At 25.2% G+C, this 19,960-nt stretch overlaps 2 protein-coding genes and 1 pseudogene across 2 annotated transcripts, besides 1 other annotated feature; 1 reads left to right on the top strand and 2 right to left on the bottom strand.

The window, feature by feature from the left end:
• Nucleotides 1-317: 317 nt before the first annotated feature.
• Nucleotides 318-3,923, top strand: PY17X_0700200 (PIR protein; the record flags this gene model as incomplete). The annotated part of the gene is made up of 3 exons (XM_022955455.1): nt 318-332; nt 455-3,058; nt 3,147-3,923. The coding sequence occupies 3 exons, from the start codon at nt 318-320 to the stop codon at nt 3,921-3,923; spliced, it is 3,396 nt and encodes a 1,131-aa protein (XP_022811735.1).
• An 823-nt stretch (nt 3,924-4,746) lies between these two features.
• Nucleotides 4,747-5,870, bottom strand: PY17X_0700100 (annotated as a pseudogene).
• Nucleotides 4,747-5,870: a sequence feature (fam-a protein, pseudogene).
• Nucleotides 5,871-11,629: 5,759 nt separating this feature from the next.
• On the bottom strand, nt 11,630-16,594 carry PY17X_0700097 (conserved rodent malaria protein, unknown function; the record flags this gene model as incomplete). The annotated part of the gene is made up of 1 exon (XM_725095.3): nt 11,630-16,594. One exon carries the CDS (start codon nt 16,592-16,594, stop codon nt 11,630-11,632), a length of 4,965 nt encoding a protein of 1,654 aa, XP_730188.3.
• Between the last annotated feature and the right edge of the window lie 3,366 nt (nt 16,595-19,960).

The following is a 19,960-nucleotide window of genomic DNA, read 5'->3' as shown; positions in this document are numbered from 1 at the left end:
TTATTCAAGATATTATTTAAAAAAGTTGTATTATGTATAAAATGTATTATATATAGATACGATAAAAATGTTAAACAAATACCCGCTTAAGGAAATTTAGTGATTGTCATAAATGAAAATTAAATACCTTTTTAATAATATTATTATATTATTATTGCACGTTAATTTAATATTAAAACTAACAGAATCGCTTTAAATATATATATTAATTATATGAAGACCATTAATCGGATAAAATATTTTATTACAATACATTCCTTATGCACAAAATAGTATTATGACAAATTGCTTACAGATTAAAAATAAGATCCGGGACAATGAGCCTCACTGTGGTATACACATTTTTCAATAAAATGAATTTTATTTTGTTGTTTTTGCATTGTTTATAAATTAACTTAAATGTCATAATATTTCATTAATAAATATTTTATTAATTTTTATAATATTTCCTTAGTGTGAAGCATTTAAAGATGCTGATCAATATTTGCCTGATAATTTTTCTTTCAAGAGGGATCATAGGCATACTCATTTATACAATGTTTATTGTCGAGCTAACACAGCAACAGGAAAAGGACAATGTATAACTTCCGGTGAAGTAGTTAACGCTGTTACTATATTATTACTTAATAATTTATTCATTGGAAATGATATAGAATCTGAAAATGAACGTAACGAATATATCCTGTATGTTATGCTATGGTTAAGTAATAAAATGAAACTGATTACCACAGGGACCTTCAAACAGGTGGCAGATTTTTATGTCACGTATATAAAAAATTCTGAAGAGTATAAAGATTATATTAATTTAATCTTAAAAAACGAAAGATTACTGTATTTTAATATTGGTAGAATGCGTAAACTTTATGGGTTATTTAATGATCTGTGTAATGCAATTAATAAACATTCTGAAGATCCTTCAGATTATTCTGGTTTTTCAAAATTTGCTACTAATTGGGAAGAAGAAGCCTATAATCTTGCTTATAAAAAAAATAGGATTTTTGAAGATAAGCGACATTGTACTATTTTGTCGACTTTAAAAAATGCTTATGAAAAATATAGAACAGATAATGGTAGCCCACGTGAAATTCGAAAAATTAAAGAGATCGAAGGAATGGATGATTGTAATAAATTATTTAAAAATGCAAAAACCCGATCGAAAAAATTACAGAACTCCCGACAAATAAGGATTCAAAAAAAACCTTCAGGAGATCCAAAAAAACCTTCAGTAAATTCACAAAACCCTTCAGTAAATTCACAAAACCCTTCAGCAGATTCACAAAAAAGTTCAGCAGATTCACAAAAAAGTTCAGCGGATTCACAAAAAAGTTCACCAGATCCAGAAAAAAATTCACCAAATCCAGAAAAAAATTCACCAGATCCACAAAAAAGTTTAGCAGATTCACAAAAAAGTTTAGCAGATCCACAAAAAAGTTCAGAAGATCCACAAAAAAGTTCAGTGCCTGTAAAAAAAGATTTCGAGAAAAGCGATGACACATTGACATATTTAGATATTAAAAATGCATTTGAAACCTATAGCTCATTTTTTAGTAGTGCGCTTACTAATATTGGCAATAATTTATATGAAAAGGCGGTGCCAACCTTACAAAATGTTTACGGTACATTAAAAAATTTTTCTGATACCACGATTAGTTATATGAACGAGCAGCTTAAAAAAGCAATAGAAACTTATACATTATATGAAGATATACCTGATGAAAAAGGGCCAGGAGGTGACCCACCAGCAGATAATCCCTTACCGCCATTTAGTGACTTACCACCTAATCCCTTACCGTTATCTAGTGACTTACCATCACCTAATCCCTCATCATTATCTAATCCCTCATCATTATCTAATGACTCATCATCATCTGGTGACCCATCACTATCTAGTGACCCATCATCACCTAGTGGCCCATCATCACCTAGTGGCCCATCACCACCTAGTGACCTATCACCACCTAGTGACCTATCACCACCTAGTGATCCATCACCATCTAGTGAACCATCACCACCTAATGAACCATCACCACTTACTGGCCAATTACAATTTATTGGCCAATTACAATTTATTGGTCAATTTCCATTTACTGAGCAATCACTATCTACTGAGCAATCACTATCTACTGAGCAATCACTATCTACTGAGAAATCACCATCTATTGACCAATCACCATCTATTGACCAATTACCATCTATTGACCAATTACTATCTAATGGCTCATTATCATTTACTGGCCCATTATCATCTAATGGCCAATTATCATCTAATGGCCAATTATCATCTAGTGGCTTATCATCATCTACTGACTCATCATCATCTAGTGGCTCATTACCATCTAGTGGCTCATTACCATCTAGTGGCTCATTACCATCTAGTGGCTCATTACTATCTAGTGACTCATCACTATTTACTGACTCATCATCACCTCAAGAAAATTTATTACCTCAAAAAAATCCATCTGAAACTTTACTTGAAAATATATTTGAAACTTCACTTAAAACGTCACCTGAAACTGCATCTGAAACTTCACTACAGACAAGTTATACGGAAGAAATTCAAATACAGCAACCGCCTCAGGATTCAGTTGAAAAAGGAAATTTTGATCAAAAAATCAATCATGAAGAACCTCAAAAAGAAGTGTCAATTCCAGAGCCAGTTTCAGAGCCAATTACAGTGACAAGTCCAGCGGAAATTCCAACGGGAATTCCAACGGGAATTCCAGCGGGAATTTCAACGGCAACTTCAACAGCAGCTCAAACGGCAACTCCAACAGCAACTCAAACGGCAGCTCCAGCATCAGCTCCAACGGAAACTTCAGCATCAACTAAAAAGGCAACTCCAGCATCAGCTCCAACGGAAACTTCAGGAGGATTTTCATGGGGACTTTCATGGGGAATTTCAGAGAGAATTCCAGTGATTAAACTGAAAAATCCAATATCCAAAGTAAAAATAAATGAAATACCAGGAATAGATAATAATGTATTCAAAAAATACAAACCAATTATAGTTTCAATTATAGTTCTTTTAATTCCTGTTGCTTTAGTTATTATGAACAAGGTAAAAAAAAAGAAAATTGTGAAATATACAATTTTTAAAATATTTCCTCACTATAAAATATTATATATTTTTCATAACTTTATGTTAGTATTTGCCATTTGTATGGGGAAAGAAATTGAAGAAAAAAAAAAAGAAGAAAAAGGCTATAAATATGTTTGGTGTAAATGAAACAGCAAAAAGAGTTATAAACTCAACTGATCGAAAGAAACAAGCGGAAATAATTATAAATTCATCTACTCAAAAAAAACAGGATAAAAAGTTTATAAATTCATCTACTCAAAAAAAGCAGGATGAAAAGTTTATAAATTCATATACTCAAAAAAAGCAGGATGAAAAGTTTATAAATTCATCTAAAAAAAAAAAGCAGGATGAAAAGTTTATAAATTCATCTAAAAAAAAAAAGCAGGATGACAAGTTTATAAATTCGTATACTCAAAAAAAGCAGGATGAAAAGTTTATAAATTCATCTAAAAAAAAAAAGGATAAAAAGTTTATAAATTCAAATGATCGAAAGAAAAAAGTGGAAATAATTATAAATTCATCTCCTCGAAAAAAAAAGGATAAAAAGTTTATAAACTCAACTGATCGAAAAAAACAAGTGGAAATAATTATAAATTCATCTACTCCAAAAAAAAAGACTAAACAGTTTATAGATTCATCTACTCAAAAAAAACAGGTGCAAATAATTATAAATTCACATACTCAAAAAAAACAGACTGAACAGTTTATAAATCCCGTTTATTGGGAAAAATATTCATTATTAAATATATACAAACATATGAAGTCCGATCCTGCACCATTTATTTGTTTGTTTTTGTTGATGATTTTTTTTGTTTATAAAAGAAAATACAATTCTTTAGAATAATAAATATAATTAGTAGTCTTTGTTTTGGGTTCAGATCTTTTGAATCTGACCTTAAAATTCAATATACGGATTAAAAATAATAATTAATCTGCATATTAATATAAGTAATTTGGCTTATATAGACAATTAAAAAATGTATTTTTTGTAATATTATAATATAAATATATGTATTTTGTTAATCTATATAAAACAGTGTTGTATGACTGATTTATTTGATTTCAATTATAACTTCCTTTTTTATAACTCTAAAAATATATTATTATTCATCATTTGGAATTCGAAAAGACTTCCAAAGAGAATATTTAAGAGAGAAAAAAAGAAAGATAAAATAAATCATTAATAAATTATTCTGAGTATAATGATTGATGTATTTTAAGACATTCATGTATTTGGAAATAACTAATTTTTAATTTAAATTTTGAGTTTTATAAGAAAAATGAAAGCAATAGAAACAATAAATAAATGCTATTCATGAAAATAAATCGTTTTATTAACATAAATCTTCTAATATCACGGTGGTGAAAAATATATGTTTATTTATGAAGTACAAATAATCTAAAGCTTTTCCAATAATGCATTTTTGTTAAAAGGAAGCATGTCCATTAATTTGAGAAAAAAACATAAATGGATGAACATATAAAATGTTTAATTTTTTGCAAATTATAAATATGTACACTTATTTAAAACTATATTTTTTTAACAACCGTTGAAATAAATTATTATGTTATTAAAATTTGTGTATTGTTTACAGATTTGATATAGGTGATATTAACACATCTGTATTTTTGAATGAGGTATCCAGTTATGTTAACAAACGTTTTTTTTAATTTTCCTTTTTAATATCATCTTCAGAATCAATGTCAGTTTTGAATAAATTTGCGTTTTTATATTCTTTATTGGAAGGGGTGTGATCATTTATATCTGCTGAAACCATGACAATTATAGTTCTGTCTTTTGATATTTACAAAATTAATAAAAGTGTATTTGAATAATACGAAAAATATGATTTATAACGAAATAGGAGAGGAAAGTTTTCCTTACTTTATATTTTGCAGATAAAGCATAAAAATATTTACGACGAGACCACGGCCATATTTTGCAACGGTGCTGTATCATTACTAAGTTTGGACTGTATAAACGGACAATTTTTCCTAAAAACATATTGTAAAATTGCATAGATATAATTAAAATATGATGAATTTGAAGATATGGGAAAGAATAAATAGTAACCATAATATGTTAATTTGGGTAATTATTTATGTTTTGTATACTTTTAACAGAGAATTTATTTAATAATAAGTTACTATCTGGATCCCATAACTGGTTTACTAGTTCATTATACTAATGGAAGTAAAGAGAAACATATGTATATAAATTATAATCATTTTTAATTTTAATTTGGTATATAACTTTTAATGTTGTTCGTTAATTGATACCTTATTCAGATTATTAATTTTATATTCAATTTTTTCAACATTTATATAGCCTTGATGTCTTTTGTTATAAAAGAGCATACTATTATCAGTATTGTTATCACATAATTCATAATCATCTATACTTGTAGCATGATATTTTAAAAGTTCCACAGCTTCGTTCATAACTTCATCTGCTTTTATAGTTTCTTTTGGATCGGTACATAATAAGTGCGTGTTTTTTTCATATATTTCTTCTGAACTATCATTAATAAAAATGAACACATTTTTTATGTGTACAAAAATAAAGTTATTGTATTTATAACATCGTTGCACAGGCGTATATTTAATATTTTCATAATTAAATATGTAATATATATTATATATATTGTTGTATTGTATTACGTAAGATAATGATATGTTAATTCGGGTGCTGCATCTTCTCCTGGAACAGGCTCGGCTGCAAGGGTTGTATTATTCACATATATGGAGATGCTTAAAAGAAAAAAAATAATTTGAATATAAAATTGTTCATTTTTGAACTTTACAAACAAATTATTAAAATATATATTAGCATTTTTTTAGTTAAAAATTGACAACTTGAAAATATGGACAAATATAATTAAAATTGAAACAAATAATTTTCTCCAATAAAGTATAAAAAACTATTATATAAACGGTAAAATGTATGTTTTTATCAGATTTGTTAGTTTAATTTATTTTTTATTTAAGTAATTCAATACAAGATGATGTCAATAATAGAAGGTTTCATATATAATGAACATCAAAAATATGATGATTCACAATTTCATTAATATTATAATATCTAAAAATAAATAACTTTAATTATATTATATAAATGATATTTTTAATATATAGAATTATGAACACACAAGTTTTATATTTTTATAATTGATTAAACTCAATTTAAAATTTGTAAAACACCCCGTTACGTATGGAATTACATATATCTTATATTTATATATAATAGAAAAAAACAATGCTGTTTTTACCTAATAGAAAATCAATCATTTAATATAAAAGTAAGAAAATAATATAAAAATTTATATTTGTTTAATATAATTTTATATACTTGTATTAATAATTATATTAAAATAATTGCTTTGATATATTTTCCCATTGTTTTACAAAATTTCTTTGATAATGGATTTTTTTTTATATAAAACATGTCTATTATATTTTTAAATATTAAAATAATTAATTTAATCTGAGAAGTGCAGTTAACTTTATAAAAATTATTTATTGGTAGTAATATTGATGCTCATGTTTTTTTATAAATGAATACACATTATAATTAGATTAACTTGAAACAATTTCCTATATTATAATATACTTTCAGGTTAATGGTTATACTTTTAATGTTGATTAGACATATTATCAATATATAGTAGATAGCCATAAACTATAGATGTCATATATATTGATCGTGATTCGATAAGACAACATTATCTATAAAATATTATTATGCATATAACATTTTTAATAATACATAAAAAATTGCACTATATATACAATATGTTTTAAGTTTTAATTGTAATTACTATTCTCTTTTTGTACTTCCTTTACATTTGTATTAAAATTAATTAGTAATATAGAAGTTTTATACTCTTTAATTTATTTATCATGAAAATATAATAATACATTATCATATTAATTTTTAAGCTTTATAGTTTTGTGGTATAAATAAATTATATTTTAAAATAGTTAAAATATATGTATATTAATAAAATTTCATATCATATTTTGTTCTAATAATTATAAATAATATGATAGATAGAGTAGCGTTATTGTTCTAATATTTATATAATATTGTATCAATTACCAAGCATGGACATATGTTAAATTTGGGAAGCATATTCAATTATATATTAATGCAAATTTTAATATATTCATTCATTATTTTTTTAAATATTGTTAATTATATTTAATTACACTTTGTAATGTTTTTAAAATAACTACAACTTAAACATATATATATATATATATTAATAAGGTTAAAACAATATGTATCGTATGTATATATATAGGTTAAGCCTTGTGATTCTGTTTTAGGGTTGATATATTTCGTGGTCTACATAAAATTGCTAAATGTAACAAATACCAAAATATAAAAAAAATTGTTATCCCGCCAATTTATTAACCTCTAAACGAAGTAAAACCTGGAACACATAATGGAGATAAATATTAATATGAACGGAATGTAATAAAAAGATGTTTTTCAAAGATTGTAATATACACATTTGATATGTCAAGATAACATAAATATTAAATATTGTTAATATATAATGTCATTATTTGATATTTTCATGTTAATATTTTGGTAATTATGTAACTCAGAGTATGTTATATTATAAATGTCTATTTATTTAAAAAGGATGATTATTATATTTGGATTATATTATTTATACCACAATATACATTTATTTATTTTATTTGATTAACATGGTTATTTCTTTTTAATATAACTTATGTGTGATATATCACAACTTATCGATTTCTTTTTATGAATAACATGGTTACCTTTCATTTCCTATTTCGTAATTTACAAAAAAAATTTAAATACACCAAGGTTCATCACACACAAAAGTGAACATTTTATTTTGTTGTAGTTATGCTAATTTATACTTTTATATCGTTCTTATGCATATTTAATTACTGAAAAATATAGATCAATATCTTTATCGAGTTTTGCATTTGTGGACATATCTGTATGCAATTTTTGAGATCACCCTTAAATCAAAAGGTGGACTTTGGAAAAAATGAATAATATATGTTCATTCTTTTTTTAACATACTATATATGTTAATGCTATGTTATAGTTTAAATGATATATATAATATAAAGTTTTAAGAGAAAAAATTAAAGTTTTTTTATAATGGTAGTTAAAAATATATAAATAAAATTTAATGTAAAAAGTGTTGTAAAAGTTATATAAATAAAATTTAATGTAAAAAGTGTTGTAAAAGTTATATAAATAAAATTTAATGTAAAAAGTGTTGTAAAAGTTATATAAATAAAATTTAATGTAAAAAGTGTTGTAAAAAATATATAAATAAAATTTAATGTAAAAAGTGTTGTAAAAAATATATAAATAAAATAAAATTAAGTTGCATAAAATGCTAAAAAATGTATGTATATATACATATTAGTGTCAATTTGTTTGAAATTGCCAAAAAACATTGTGATAATTAAATATTGTATGTGCTATTTTGTATTATGCCATTTTTTCTTTTAGGAAGCATTGTCTAAATTTAATGATACTAGATTGAAGAGATAATATTATTCTATTGATATATGTATCAGTGCCAATGGATATTCTTCAATTGGGAAGTTATTATAACCGTTAAGTGCCTTAATATTTTTTGTCAGTTATTATTCCACATTACTATGGTATTGTTTCTAAAGTAGAGTTATTTATATGGCCAACTATATTGATTCGAGACATCTGCAATTAGGATTTTTTTTATTATTTTAACATGTATATTTTTTTTTTTTTTTTTTTTTTTTTCATTATATGTAATATATTTTTTCCCTACTTGACATGGCTCTCATCATCATATAGAAAGTGCGTTTGAATATTTATACGCATCTTGTTTATGTGCCTTTATTTCATATATTTTGCCAAATGCCTTGTATATATATTTTTATATGTATTTATATTTCATTTGTCCAACTTCGTACCTGTATTATTTTTTGCCTAACATAGTATCCATATTCCTTTTTTATCTTATCTGTTATATACTCAACTATTTCTTCTGACTTACCTGCTATTTCCTCAATTACTTTTTCTGCCTTACCTGTTATATACTCAACTATTTCTTCTGCCTTACCTGTTATATACTCAATTACTTTTTCTGACTTACCTGTTATATACTCAACTATTTCTTCTGCCTTATATGCTCTATCCTCAATTACTTTTTCTGACTTACCTGTTATTTCCTCAACTATTTTTTCTGCCTTATCTGTTATTTCCTCAACTATTTTTTCTGACTTACCTGTTATTTCCTCAACTATTTTTTCTGCCTTATCTGTTATTTCCTCAACTATTTTTTCTGACTTACCTGTTATTTCCTCAACTATTTTTTCTGCCTTATCTGTTATTTCTTTTTTATCACATCTTTTTTTTCTTTAGTTCTTTTTTTTGGCTGTTTATGAGAATTTGGACTCTTATAAGAAATTTTAATATTTTTTGAGCTATTTGAGTTATCGATAAAAATGGAATGTATTAGATCATTTAGTATGGTATTTTGTTTGTTTGACACTGATATTTTCACAATCTTATATTCTTAAGTAGGTATATATTGCTTTTTTGTCAACTTGGGTTGGTATTGATTAAACGAGTACCCATGTACTCATCTCAACATTGTACTTGTTATCCAAAAAAGAAAGTTTCCCCATACAAGAATAGGACCCAAGTGATAGGTTGTTCGTAATCTATTGATCAGCAATAGTTCTATGTTTTTAAAAATTATTATATCATCCGATGGAATACGCTGTTCATAATATGTTTTAGGATCTTTGTAATTATATAGATTTATAGAAGCATTCAAAATATTAGCTAGCTTAGACATAGACACATTATCAACATATTCAAATGTAATACACAAATTGAATGTAATACACAGATTCAAATGTAATACATAAATCCAGTGTAATAAACAAATTAAATGTAATAAACAAATTAAATGTAATACACAAATCCAATATAATACACAGATTCAAATGTAATACATAAATTCAAATATAATACACAGATTCAAATGTAATACACATATTCAAATACAATACACATTTAAATATAATACACAGATTCAAATATAATACACAAATTGAATGTAATACATATTCAAATATAATACATAAATTCAAATGCAATACACATTTAAATATAATACACAGATTCAAATATAATACACAAATTGAATGTAATACATATTCAAATATAATACATAAATTCAAATGTAATACACAAATTGAATATAATACATATTCAAATATAATACATAAATTCAAATGTAATACATAGATTCAAATGCAATACACATTTAAATATAATACATATTCAAATATAATACACAGATTCAAATGCAATACACATTTAAATATAATACACAGATTCAAATGTAATACACATTTATTTTATTATGTAGATTTTGAAATGCATTATCAATAGATGAACATAGATTAGAAGTTTTAGCTAGCTTTAATTAGTGGAAAGTCATCAACGAATGTAAATGTAATAAACAGGTGTAAATGAAATATACGACACTAATAGATTAGATGTTAGTTTAAATGCAGTATAAATTTTTTATAATTACAAATATCGTTAAAATCATATTATTTCACAGGCTCCCTTCTTCAGAATATAATAATTTTTAGAAACATGACAATATTGCTCATCAATAGATCTTAAAACAACTTCAACTTGGCGTCGTTCTTCTTTATATGGATCCCTTTGCTGTTTTCGGATGCGTTACATACGTTCTCAGTGAAATGAGTAATCATTGTAATCAATACCTTTCCCTTTCTCCACTCCTTAGCAACAATACTTTTCTTATAAATCAAATATTGCTTAATATCAGTGAATTTTTTAAAATACCATACCTTTCTCAAGGCATCCCTTTCTAAAGATAATTCAAATGTCATCGTTATTACATTAGATTATTTAATATATTATCTAATGCATTTTTTCCTGATTCCTTATTTTTTATTGAAAATTACACAATTAAGTAATTCTCTATTCTCCATAATTTTTTGTATCATATATATAGCTCATAGTGATAGATATTAATATTTTTTTTCATTTTCGAACCCTTATGGTAGTATTTTATTTCCAATGACTTTTGCGCAATGTATTTTTGTTGGTGTCGAGGTTGTTTGTGTTGAGGTTGTTGTTGGTGTTGGAGTATTTTCTGCTGTTGCTATTGTTGTTGGAGTATTTTCTGCTGTTGCTGTTGTTGGAGTGTTTTCTGCTGTTGCTGTTGGAGTTGGAGTATTTTCTGCTGTTGTTGTTGTTGGAGTATTTTCTGCTGTTGTTGGTGTTGGAGTATTTTCTGCTGTTGCTATTGTTGTTGGAGTACTTTATGCTGTTGTTGGTGTTGAAGTATTTTCTGCTGTTGTTGTTGTTGTTGGAGTATTTTCTTCTGCTGTTGTTGTTGGAGTATTTTCTGCTGTTGTTGGTGTTGAAGTATTTTCTGCTGTTGTTTGAATATTTTTTTTGTGTTGGAGTATTATTTTCTGCTGTTGTTTGAATATTTTTTTTGTGTTGGAGTATTATTTTCTGATATTGTTTGAATATTTTTTTGTTGGTGTTGAAGTATTTTTTGTTGGTGTTGGAGTATTTTTTTTTGATGTTGGAGTATTTTTTGGTGTTGTTTGAATATTTTTTGGTGGTGTTGGAGTATTTTTTGGTGTTTTGGGAATATTTTTTTGTGGCATATAATTTTTTTCTAGAATTGGGGTACTTGTTGATATGTCTATATTTTTTTCGAGATTTTGGGTATTTGTAGTTGGGATGTTGATATTTCGAGATTCTATAATTTCTTTTATAATATTTAATATATCTTCATTTTCTAAATTCATTGTGTTATTTGATATATTTTTGCATGTTTCTTGCTTTTCTTTTTCCCACATCCAAAATTTTTTAGCATTGTCATAATCCATGTTCCAAAAATTTAAATTATCTTTCTTATCCCAACTCCAAAATTCTTTAGTTTGTTCATTATCCCAATCCCAATATTCTGTAAGTACTTTACAATTATACTCTTTAACTTTAGGAGCTTCTACTACGGGTCTTGTCGAATTCCGATTCATTCTTTCTCTTTCTTTTTGTTTTTGAAATTCATACGATCGTTTTTCTAAATGTCTTTGTGTTCGTTCCGATATTAAACAGGAAGTATGCTTTTCTAATATATCGTTATGGTACGGTTGGCCATTACTAAATGGATTTGATTTACCCTCTACAAATCTATTTTCCCAATCTCGTTTGGTACCAGCATATTTAAGGTATCTTTCATACATTTTATCTACTGACGACTGTGCTGCGGCAGACGAATCTGTAGCACCACCTTCGCTATAATGACTATTTTCGTTATGGTCGTTTACATTGTTGGATTTTTCTAGCGTTTTTATGTCTTTCATGTCATTTTTGGCATATATATTTTTATTATCAGATAAAGAATGGCGGCTTTGAGATGGTGAACATGAGGCACTCTTATTTACATTTCTTTTCAGTATTTTCTTTGTATATTTTTTTGGTGGCGTAGGTTTCTCACTAAGTGCTCGTTTTCTTGAATTTAAAGGGCTTAAATTATTATTATTAACTACAATAGGTTCTTCTTTTTCTTTCTTTATTAAATTTTTATCAATACTATTTTTAATTTCTTTTTCTTTCTTTATTAAAATTTCATTAGTGCTATTGTTGATTTCTTTTTCTTTCTTTATTAAAATTTTATCAGCACTATTTTTAATTTCTTGTTCTTTCTTTATTAAAATTTTATCAGCACTATTTTTAATTTCTTGTTCTTTCTTTATTAAAATTTTATCAGCACTATTTTTAATTTCTTTTTCTTTCTTTATTAAATTTTCATTAGTATTATTTTTAATTTCTTGTTCTTTCTTAATGGCTTCAGCTTTGTCTAACATTGCATAATAATTAAGAATTCGACGTTCGTTCTCTGCAAGTATTTCATCAACAGTTTTAAATTCTGTTGTTATTGAAGCTTCATCATTCGAATCAATCCCTGTATTTTTGGATAATTCATTAGTGGGTTCAATTTTTTTCTCTTCATGTTGTTCACTAATGGCTTTTTCTTCTCTAAGTTTATGTACTACATTAATAAGATCCATTCCGATATCTTTATACAACCCTTGCTTTATATACATGTCTCTTTTTTGTAACGATTTACTAAGGCTTTCTGTTTCTCTACTTTTGAATATTTCGTTATTATTTTTATGGGTCATATGGATAGGAGTACATATTTCTCTATTTTGGCACGTATCATTAACCGAATTCATATATTTATTTTTGGCATTATTCTTAGTTACAATATTTAAATTCATAATATTATTATTCACATTATCCAATTTCGATGGATTAATTTTTATTTCTTTTTTAATTGAAACATTTTGATTACCCTGTCTTTCTATTACATTATTAATATTTCTATTTTGTTCATAAGAAATAAGCATATTATTGTTTTCATTAATTAAATTAGGAAAATCGATATTATTTTTTTTGAGGGGTAAGTTAGGTATTATTGTCACTTCTTTTTGAAATCTAACCTTTTTTTTAATACTTGTTTTTGGCATACTATCGTAATCCTTATTTTGTCCATAAGACATAAGCTTGCAGTTTTTTTTAATTATTGAACTATATGATTTAGCACGTGTGTTTTTAAGTAAATTTTGTCTTTTTTCTTCTTCATATTGAGTATCTTGATCATCGTTTTTTTCTACTACATTATTAATGTTCATATAATTATTGGAGTATTTAAATTTCTTATTACTTTGTGGTGATGATTCAAATCGAATATTTTTACTTCTTTTACGTGAATTATTTTTTTCTTCTTTAATAATTTGTCTATCTTTTTTTTCTACTGCATTATTATTATCTTTCTTTGTATTTAAATTATCTTTTGTAGTTTCAAATGAATTCTTAAATTTTACAGGTGTATCTACATCATTATTCTCAGTATTGGGTAATCCAAATATTTCATTAGCAATAATAGGTTCATCTGAATTAAAAAAACTTGATGGAAAAAAGGAACTAGTAAATTTGTTATTGTTTGACTCTATAGCTGAATTTTCTTCAGTTTCATCTTTCTTATTAATGTCAAAAGAGCCCAAAAATAAATTTGAGTAATCTGGTTCTTCTGAACCTTCGTCGTTTGCTTTAAATGGGTTTTCAAAATTTTCCTCGTTATAAAATGTTGATGGCAATTTTCCGTCATAATATTCAAGTAATCTACGGTGTTCTTCTTGTGTTAAATTATTGACATGAGCTTTCTTTGTATTAGAATGATTGGTTTCTTTAATTTTGTCGCTCTTACCCATTTTTATAGGTGTTTCTCCCTCTGGTTGTTCATCATCGATTTTCTTTGCATCACTATCTTTTAATTTATAGCTTTCATAAAATAATTTCTCATCGTTATAATGGTGTCCTAAGTCAGATTTATCACTGCAATCATTTTCACTAGTAATTTCATTCTCATTAACAATTTCATTTTCACTAGCAACTTCATTTTCACTAACAATTTCATTCTCACTAACAATTTCATCTTCGCTAACATTTTCATTCTCATTAACAATTTCATTTTCACTAGCAACTTCATTTTCACTAACAATTTCATTTTCGCTAGCAACTTCATTTTCACTAGCAACTTCATTTTCACTAGCAACTTCATTCTCACTAACAATTTCATTTTCACTAACAATTTCATTTTCACTAGCAACTTCATTCTCACTAACAATTTCATTTTCACTAGTAATTTCATCTTCGTTAGTAACTTCATTCTCACTAATAATATCATCCTCAATAACAATTACATTCTCACTAATAATATCATCCTCAATAACAATTACATTTTCACTAATAATTTCATCCTCAATAACAATTTCATCCTCTCTAGCAACTTCTCTCTCTAACTGTTTGCAACAATATTTTTCTTTTTGATATATTTCCAAAGGGATATATTTTCCTAATACCGTACTACTTCCTAATGCTGTTGATTGATTAGATAACTTAAATGAGTCACATACATCTTTTCCATTCTCAACCTTCTCATATGATGTTATTGTTTCAGAATTACTATTAATATTATTTTTCATAGCCTTATTGTTTTTTAAAGTTTCATCTTTATTATAAATTTCTTTAGCAATTTGAAGATTTCTAGAAACAAATGTCTTTTTGGTAAACTGGTGATTTTTTGAACCAATTAATTCATTTGAGGCATGCTTATTTTTATAGGATTTCTTTTCCTTCAGTTCTTTTTTTTCAACCTGAGTAAACTTATCACTATTATAACAACTCGACGACGATTTCTTTTTTAATATAGTTTTTCCTCTTTTAAAACAACGTGATGAACTACCAGAACTTTTACTTGAGCAATTTGATTCATTATCAACATCACCTTCTTCAGAAAGCTTAACCAAATTTGAAGCTTTTTTCTTCAACTTTCTTTTTTTTTCTAATTTCACAGATTTCTTATCATCTACTATGCAATTTTCTGAATTAAGTGATTGATCAGCCAACTTTTTTATACTAATTTTTTTTTCTATTTCATCTAAAGCAATATTGAGTTGTGATTGTTCTTCCTTAACAGGTGTGATATTCGATGATTTTCCATTCATCAAATCTATCATTTCAGAAACATTGAGGTCAGCAAAAATTGTGTACATGTATTCCTTTGTTGATATGTCATTAGATTGATTCTCGCACTTAACCAATTGATAACTATTGTCTTTTTGTTCTACTCTATTTTCTAAATCAGGTATATCTTTGTTCGATATAATATAAGTGTCCCCTAATTTCTTATCATGTGAAAGTACAATATGTTTCATGTTTGACAAATTATAAGAATTCAAATCTTTTTCATTGTTAATATCCAAATTTGACTCATTTTTTGACAATCTAGTGACATCATCATTTTTAATATTTTCAGCAATATCAAATTTTCGAACTGGTGCCGCCGGTGTAATCCGTTTAGTTGTACTATAGTTTTCTTCGACTTCTCCTTTGATCAATTCGTTCATTTTGGAATTTCGATCTGCGTTACAAATCGAATTGCACATACTGTCATTTGTCTTTTCATTAATTTTTTCAACAATTTCATTGGCATTTTCCCCTAATACAAGATATCGTTGTACAAGACTTTTACACACGGAACATTTTTCATAATTATGCTTCTTATGCTTTCTTGAGCATCTTTTAACTCGATTACGTGAATGATAATATTCTTTCAATATATGGGATTCCCCACATTCAACACTTTGACGAAGTTTATCATATTTCTTTCCTTTGTTTCTATAGTATTTTTCCTTAGCAGCATAATACAGCGATCTTTCGTTAATACGCTTTTCAACATGTCTTTGTAAATTATGAGAAACATTTGCGGCACCGTTCTTTGCATTCTTTCTATTTTTTAAGGATATATGTAGATTTACATTAACTTTCGGCCTAATAACACATGCATTTTTTGCAAGTGGTATATCACCGTTAATCATCGAAGATGATACCATTTAAATAAACAACAGGTTAACTCCCCCTCGAGTATTTTTGTGTATTATTTTAAATGGTTAATAAATAATTAAATATGTTTTATAAACAAATGGTTGTAATAAATGTTTATGAATAAATAAATAGTTGCTATAAAATTGTTTTGTGAAGCATATGTTGCAACACACTGTCAAACATTCAAATAGTTAAACTTATATATATATATATATTATGAAATACGCATGCATATGCTATAAAAAATATTATGGGGTATATAAAATAAAAAAATAGGGGTATTATGCTATGCTTTATATGAAATACGCATGCATATGCTATAAAAAATATTATGGGGGTATATAAAAAAAAAAATAGGGGTATTATTATGCTTTATGAATAAAATTAATTTATATATTACAAACAATATAACTAAAACAATTAAATTATTATTAGTATAACGACAGATTTATAGTACAAATTGTATAATAATGTAGAATGTAATAAGCAGTCGATGTATGTGAAAAACCAAATGGTTGTGCGTGTAATATATGTATTATGTATATAATATAATATAAAATGGGGTAAGGATATGAGAATACTTGAATTCCAGTCAAAAAATTTTGGTGAATTCAATATCCATACAATAAAGGTTTTTTTGAGAGTATTCAAAAATTTTAACCATATAAAAAATGAATGTAAAAAATTTTAGTGTAATAATATATAATAAAATATATATAATATTTGTTTGTTTTTATAAGTATACTTTTTAATATTTTTGTTGTGTAAATATTTTTATTAAGTATTTTTTGGGGTTTTGGTATAAATTAGTATTAATTAAGATAATCTTTAAGATATAAATAAATACTTAAATATAAATATATTTTTTTAAATTTTATATAAATTTAATTTAAATAATTAAAAAAATAATTTAAATAATTTAAATAAGTAAAAAATAATTTAAATATATTTTTGATATTGTTTTTTTAATATTATTTATGCATACAACAATTTGAGAATTATTTTTTGTGTTTACGACTAGCTATTTTTTCAACTTAAAAAAAAAAATTACGCATTTTTTTTATTTTTATTTAATTATGTATTGGTATTTTGGTGAGTTTATTAATTTTTTTAATGTCTTTATGGGGCCATTATGGGTTTCAATGTGTATTCTCAAATAAACACTAATATGTTCTGAGATATTTTGATTTATTCTTTTTAGATAGCATACCCTTATAACATATGTATAATTATCATTTAATTATTTACATTTATTTATAGTATTATTTTTGTGATTAACTTTAATCTTATAAAAAAATTTTCATGAAAATTTCTTCTTATAGTGTGGTATTTCGTACTTTACAAAAAAATATATATCCAAATATTGATATGTGCATAAAATTTCGTGCATACACAATTATATACCGAGTTCTTGAATTTTTCAGCGTGCTTTATATTTCTACATGCAATATTAATTAAATACATGGACGCAAATTACGCAACCTCAGCCATGTATGCATAGAAATTGGTGATTATATATGTATTCTCAACAAATAAAGTATCCCTTTTACATGCCGACTTTTTAAATAAACACTTATACATGAAATTTTGTTGAAACTTGCATAATATTTTATATTTTTTTATTATTTTTGAGATATATATTTATTATATATTAAATAATTCTCTGAGTTCATGTAAGTATTTTTACTTATATTATCACTTATGTATATTATCTATATTTATATAAGGATTTTTGTGTATATTAGCATTGATACTTATATGGGCATTCGGATTTATATAAGAATTCTTACCTATATTAACATTGATACTTTACGGGTATTTGGAATTATACATAAATTTTTACCTATATTAACATTGATACTTATATGGGCATTCGGATTTGTACATAAATTTTTACCTATATTAACATTGATACTTATATGGGCATTCGGATTTATATAAGGATTTTTATGTATATTAACATAGGTATTTATATGGATATTCAGATTTATACATAAATTTTTATTTATATTTGTGGTTTTACTAAATTTGCAATTTTATTTACATAAAGATTAAGCACATTTACATTTTTTTTCATGTATGCTTCCTTTTTCAAGGGAATTATAGTCGGTATTCCCTTTAATTAACGGCATATTCTCATTCATACTTGAATTTTCATTTATTTTTCATATATTCCAAATGTATTTATTTAATGTAGAGATAAAATTATTTATGGTAATTGCTTCCTTAAAGCTTGTTTTTTTTCTTTTTATAAATATATTAATGTGTTGATCATTTTGTGAATTGTTATACATTTTATATTTCACAAAAATTAATAATGGGAAAGAATATGGATTATCAATTTTATTAACTTGTGTAAACTTATGATTTATTACATTATGTTTATCGAAGTATAATATTGGAATAATATTTTTCTTCTTATATAATTTTGCTTAAAAGAAAAACAGTTTTATTGTAAAATATATGGAATCTCTTCCTTTTACGGTTATTTTTTATTACGCAAGTGTAATTTCTTATTTTTTATATAATGTTTTACTTATTATTACTTCCCCTGTGCAATTTATTACAATACGATTGGGTGTTTTAAAATTATCTTGAAACAATGAATTTCTTTCGATAATAAACCTTCAAAAATAGGATGATTAATCATAATGTTAATTGTAATGACAATAATATTATTTTTTATAATCATTAAATAAGCTTTTATGATATTCTATTTTATCAAACGTCTCATTATAAAATTGTTTCCTCGTCAAATAACAAGTATTTTTAATTTATTTTTAAAACATGATGGCATATTGCGCTTGACTTTAAATGTGTGTACTTACATTTTTCCTTTTACCAAAGAATGAGAAAAACTGGATTGTTTTCTTTTTCATTTTTTTATTATTTCTAATTATTTTCATCGTGAAGTATTTATATCTTCCAAAATGCAATTATTGCATATTTGATTGAAACTCAAAATATAGATGCAAACAAATTTCCCATACTAGTTACATATATATGAAATAATGCATAACATGACGATTTTCACATACAATTTTTAATATTATTTTTGGAATGGATCCCGTTTTTATGTTTGTGAGTGTTTAAAATGTGTAATTCGTTTTTACATATCCAATAATTGGTATATGTGTTTTATGAATGGGTATGTGTTGACAAATGTGATACACAAATATATACATATTTATAATATATGCATATATTAAAAAATATATTATACATAAACACATCGACTATTTTTACCTTCCATTATATATTCATAAATTAGGAAGTGATACAAATAATTGTTATTTATTTACAAAAAAATAAGGAGATATTATTCGATATATATGGGAATGAAAACCTCCTAATGCATAAAAAACGATTATATT

The sequence above is a fragment of the Plasmodium yoelii genome (assembly GCF_900002385.2).
Source record: "Plasmodium yoelii strain 17X genome assembly, chromosome: 7".
Classification (NCBI taxonomy): domain Eukaryota; phylum Apicomplexa; class Aconoidasida; order Haemosporida; family Plasmodiidae; genus Plasmodium; species Plasmodium yoelii.
The sequence above is the reverse complement of the archived record's forward strand: the minus strand, read 5'-3'. Positions and strand labels throughout refer to the sequence as shown.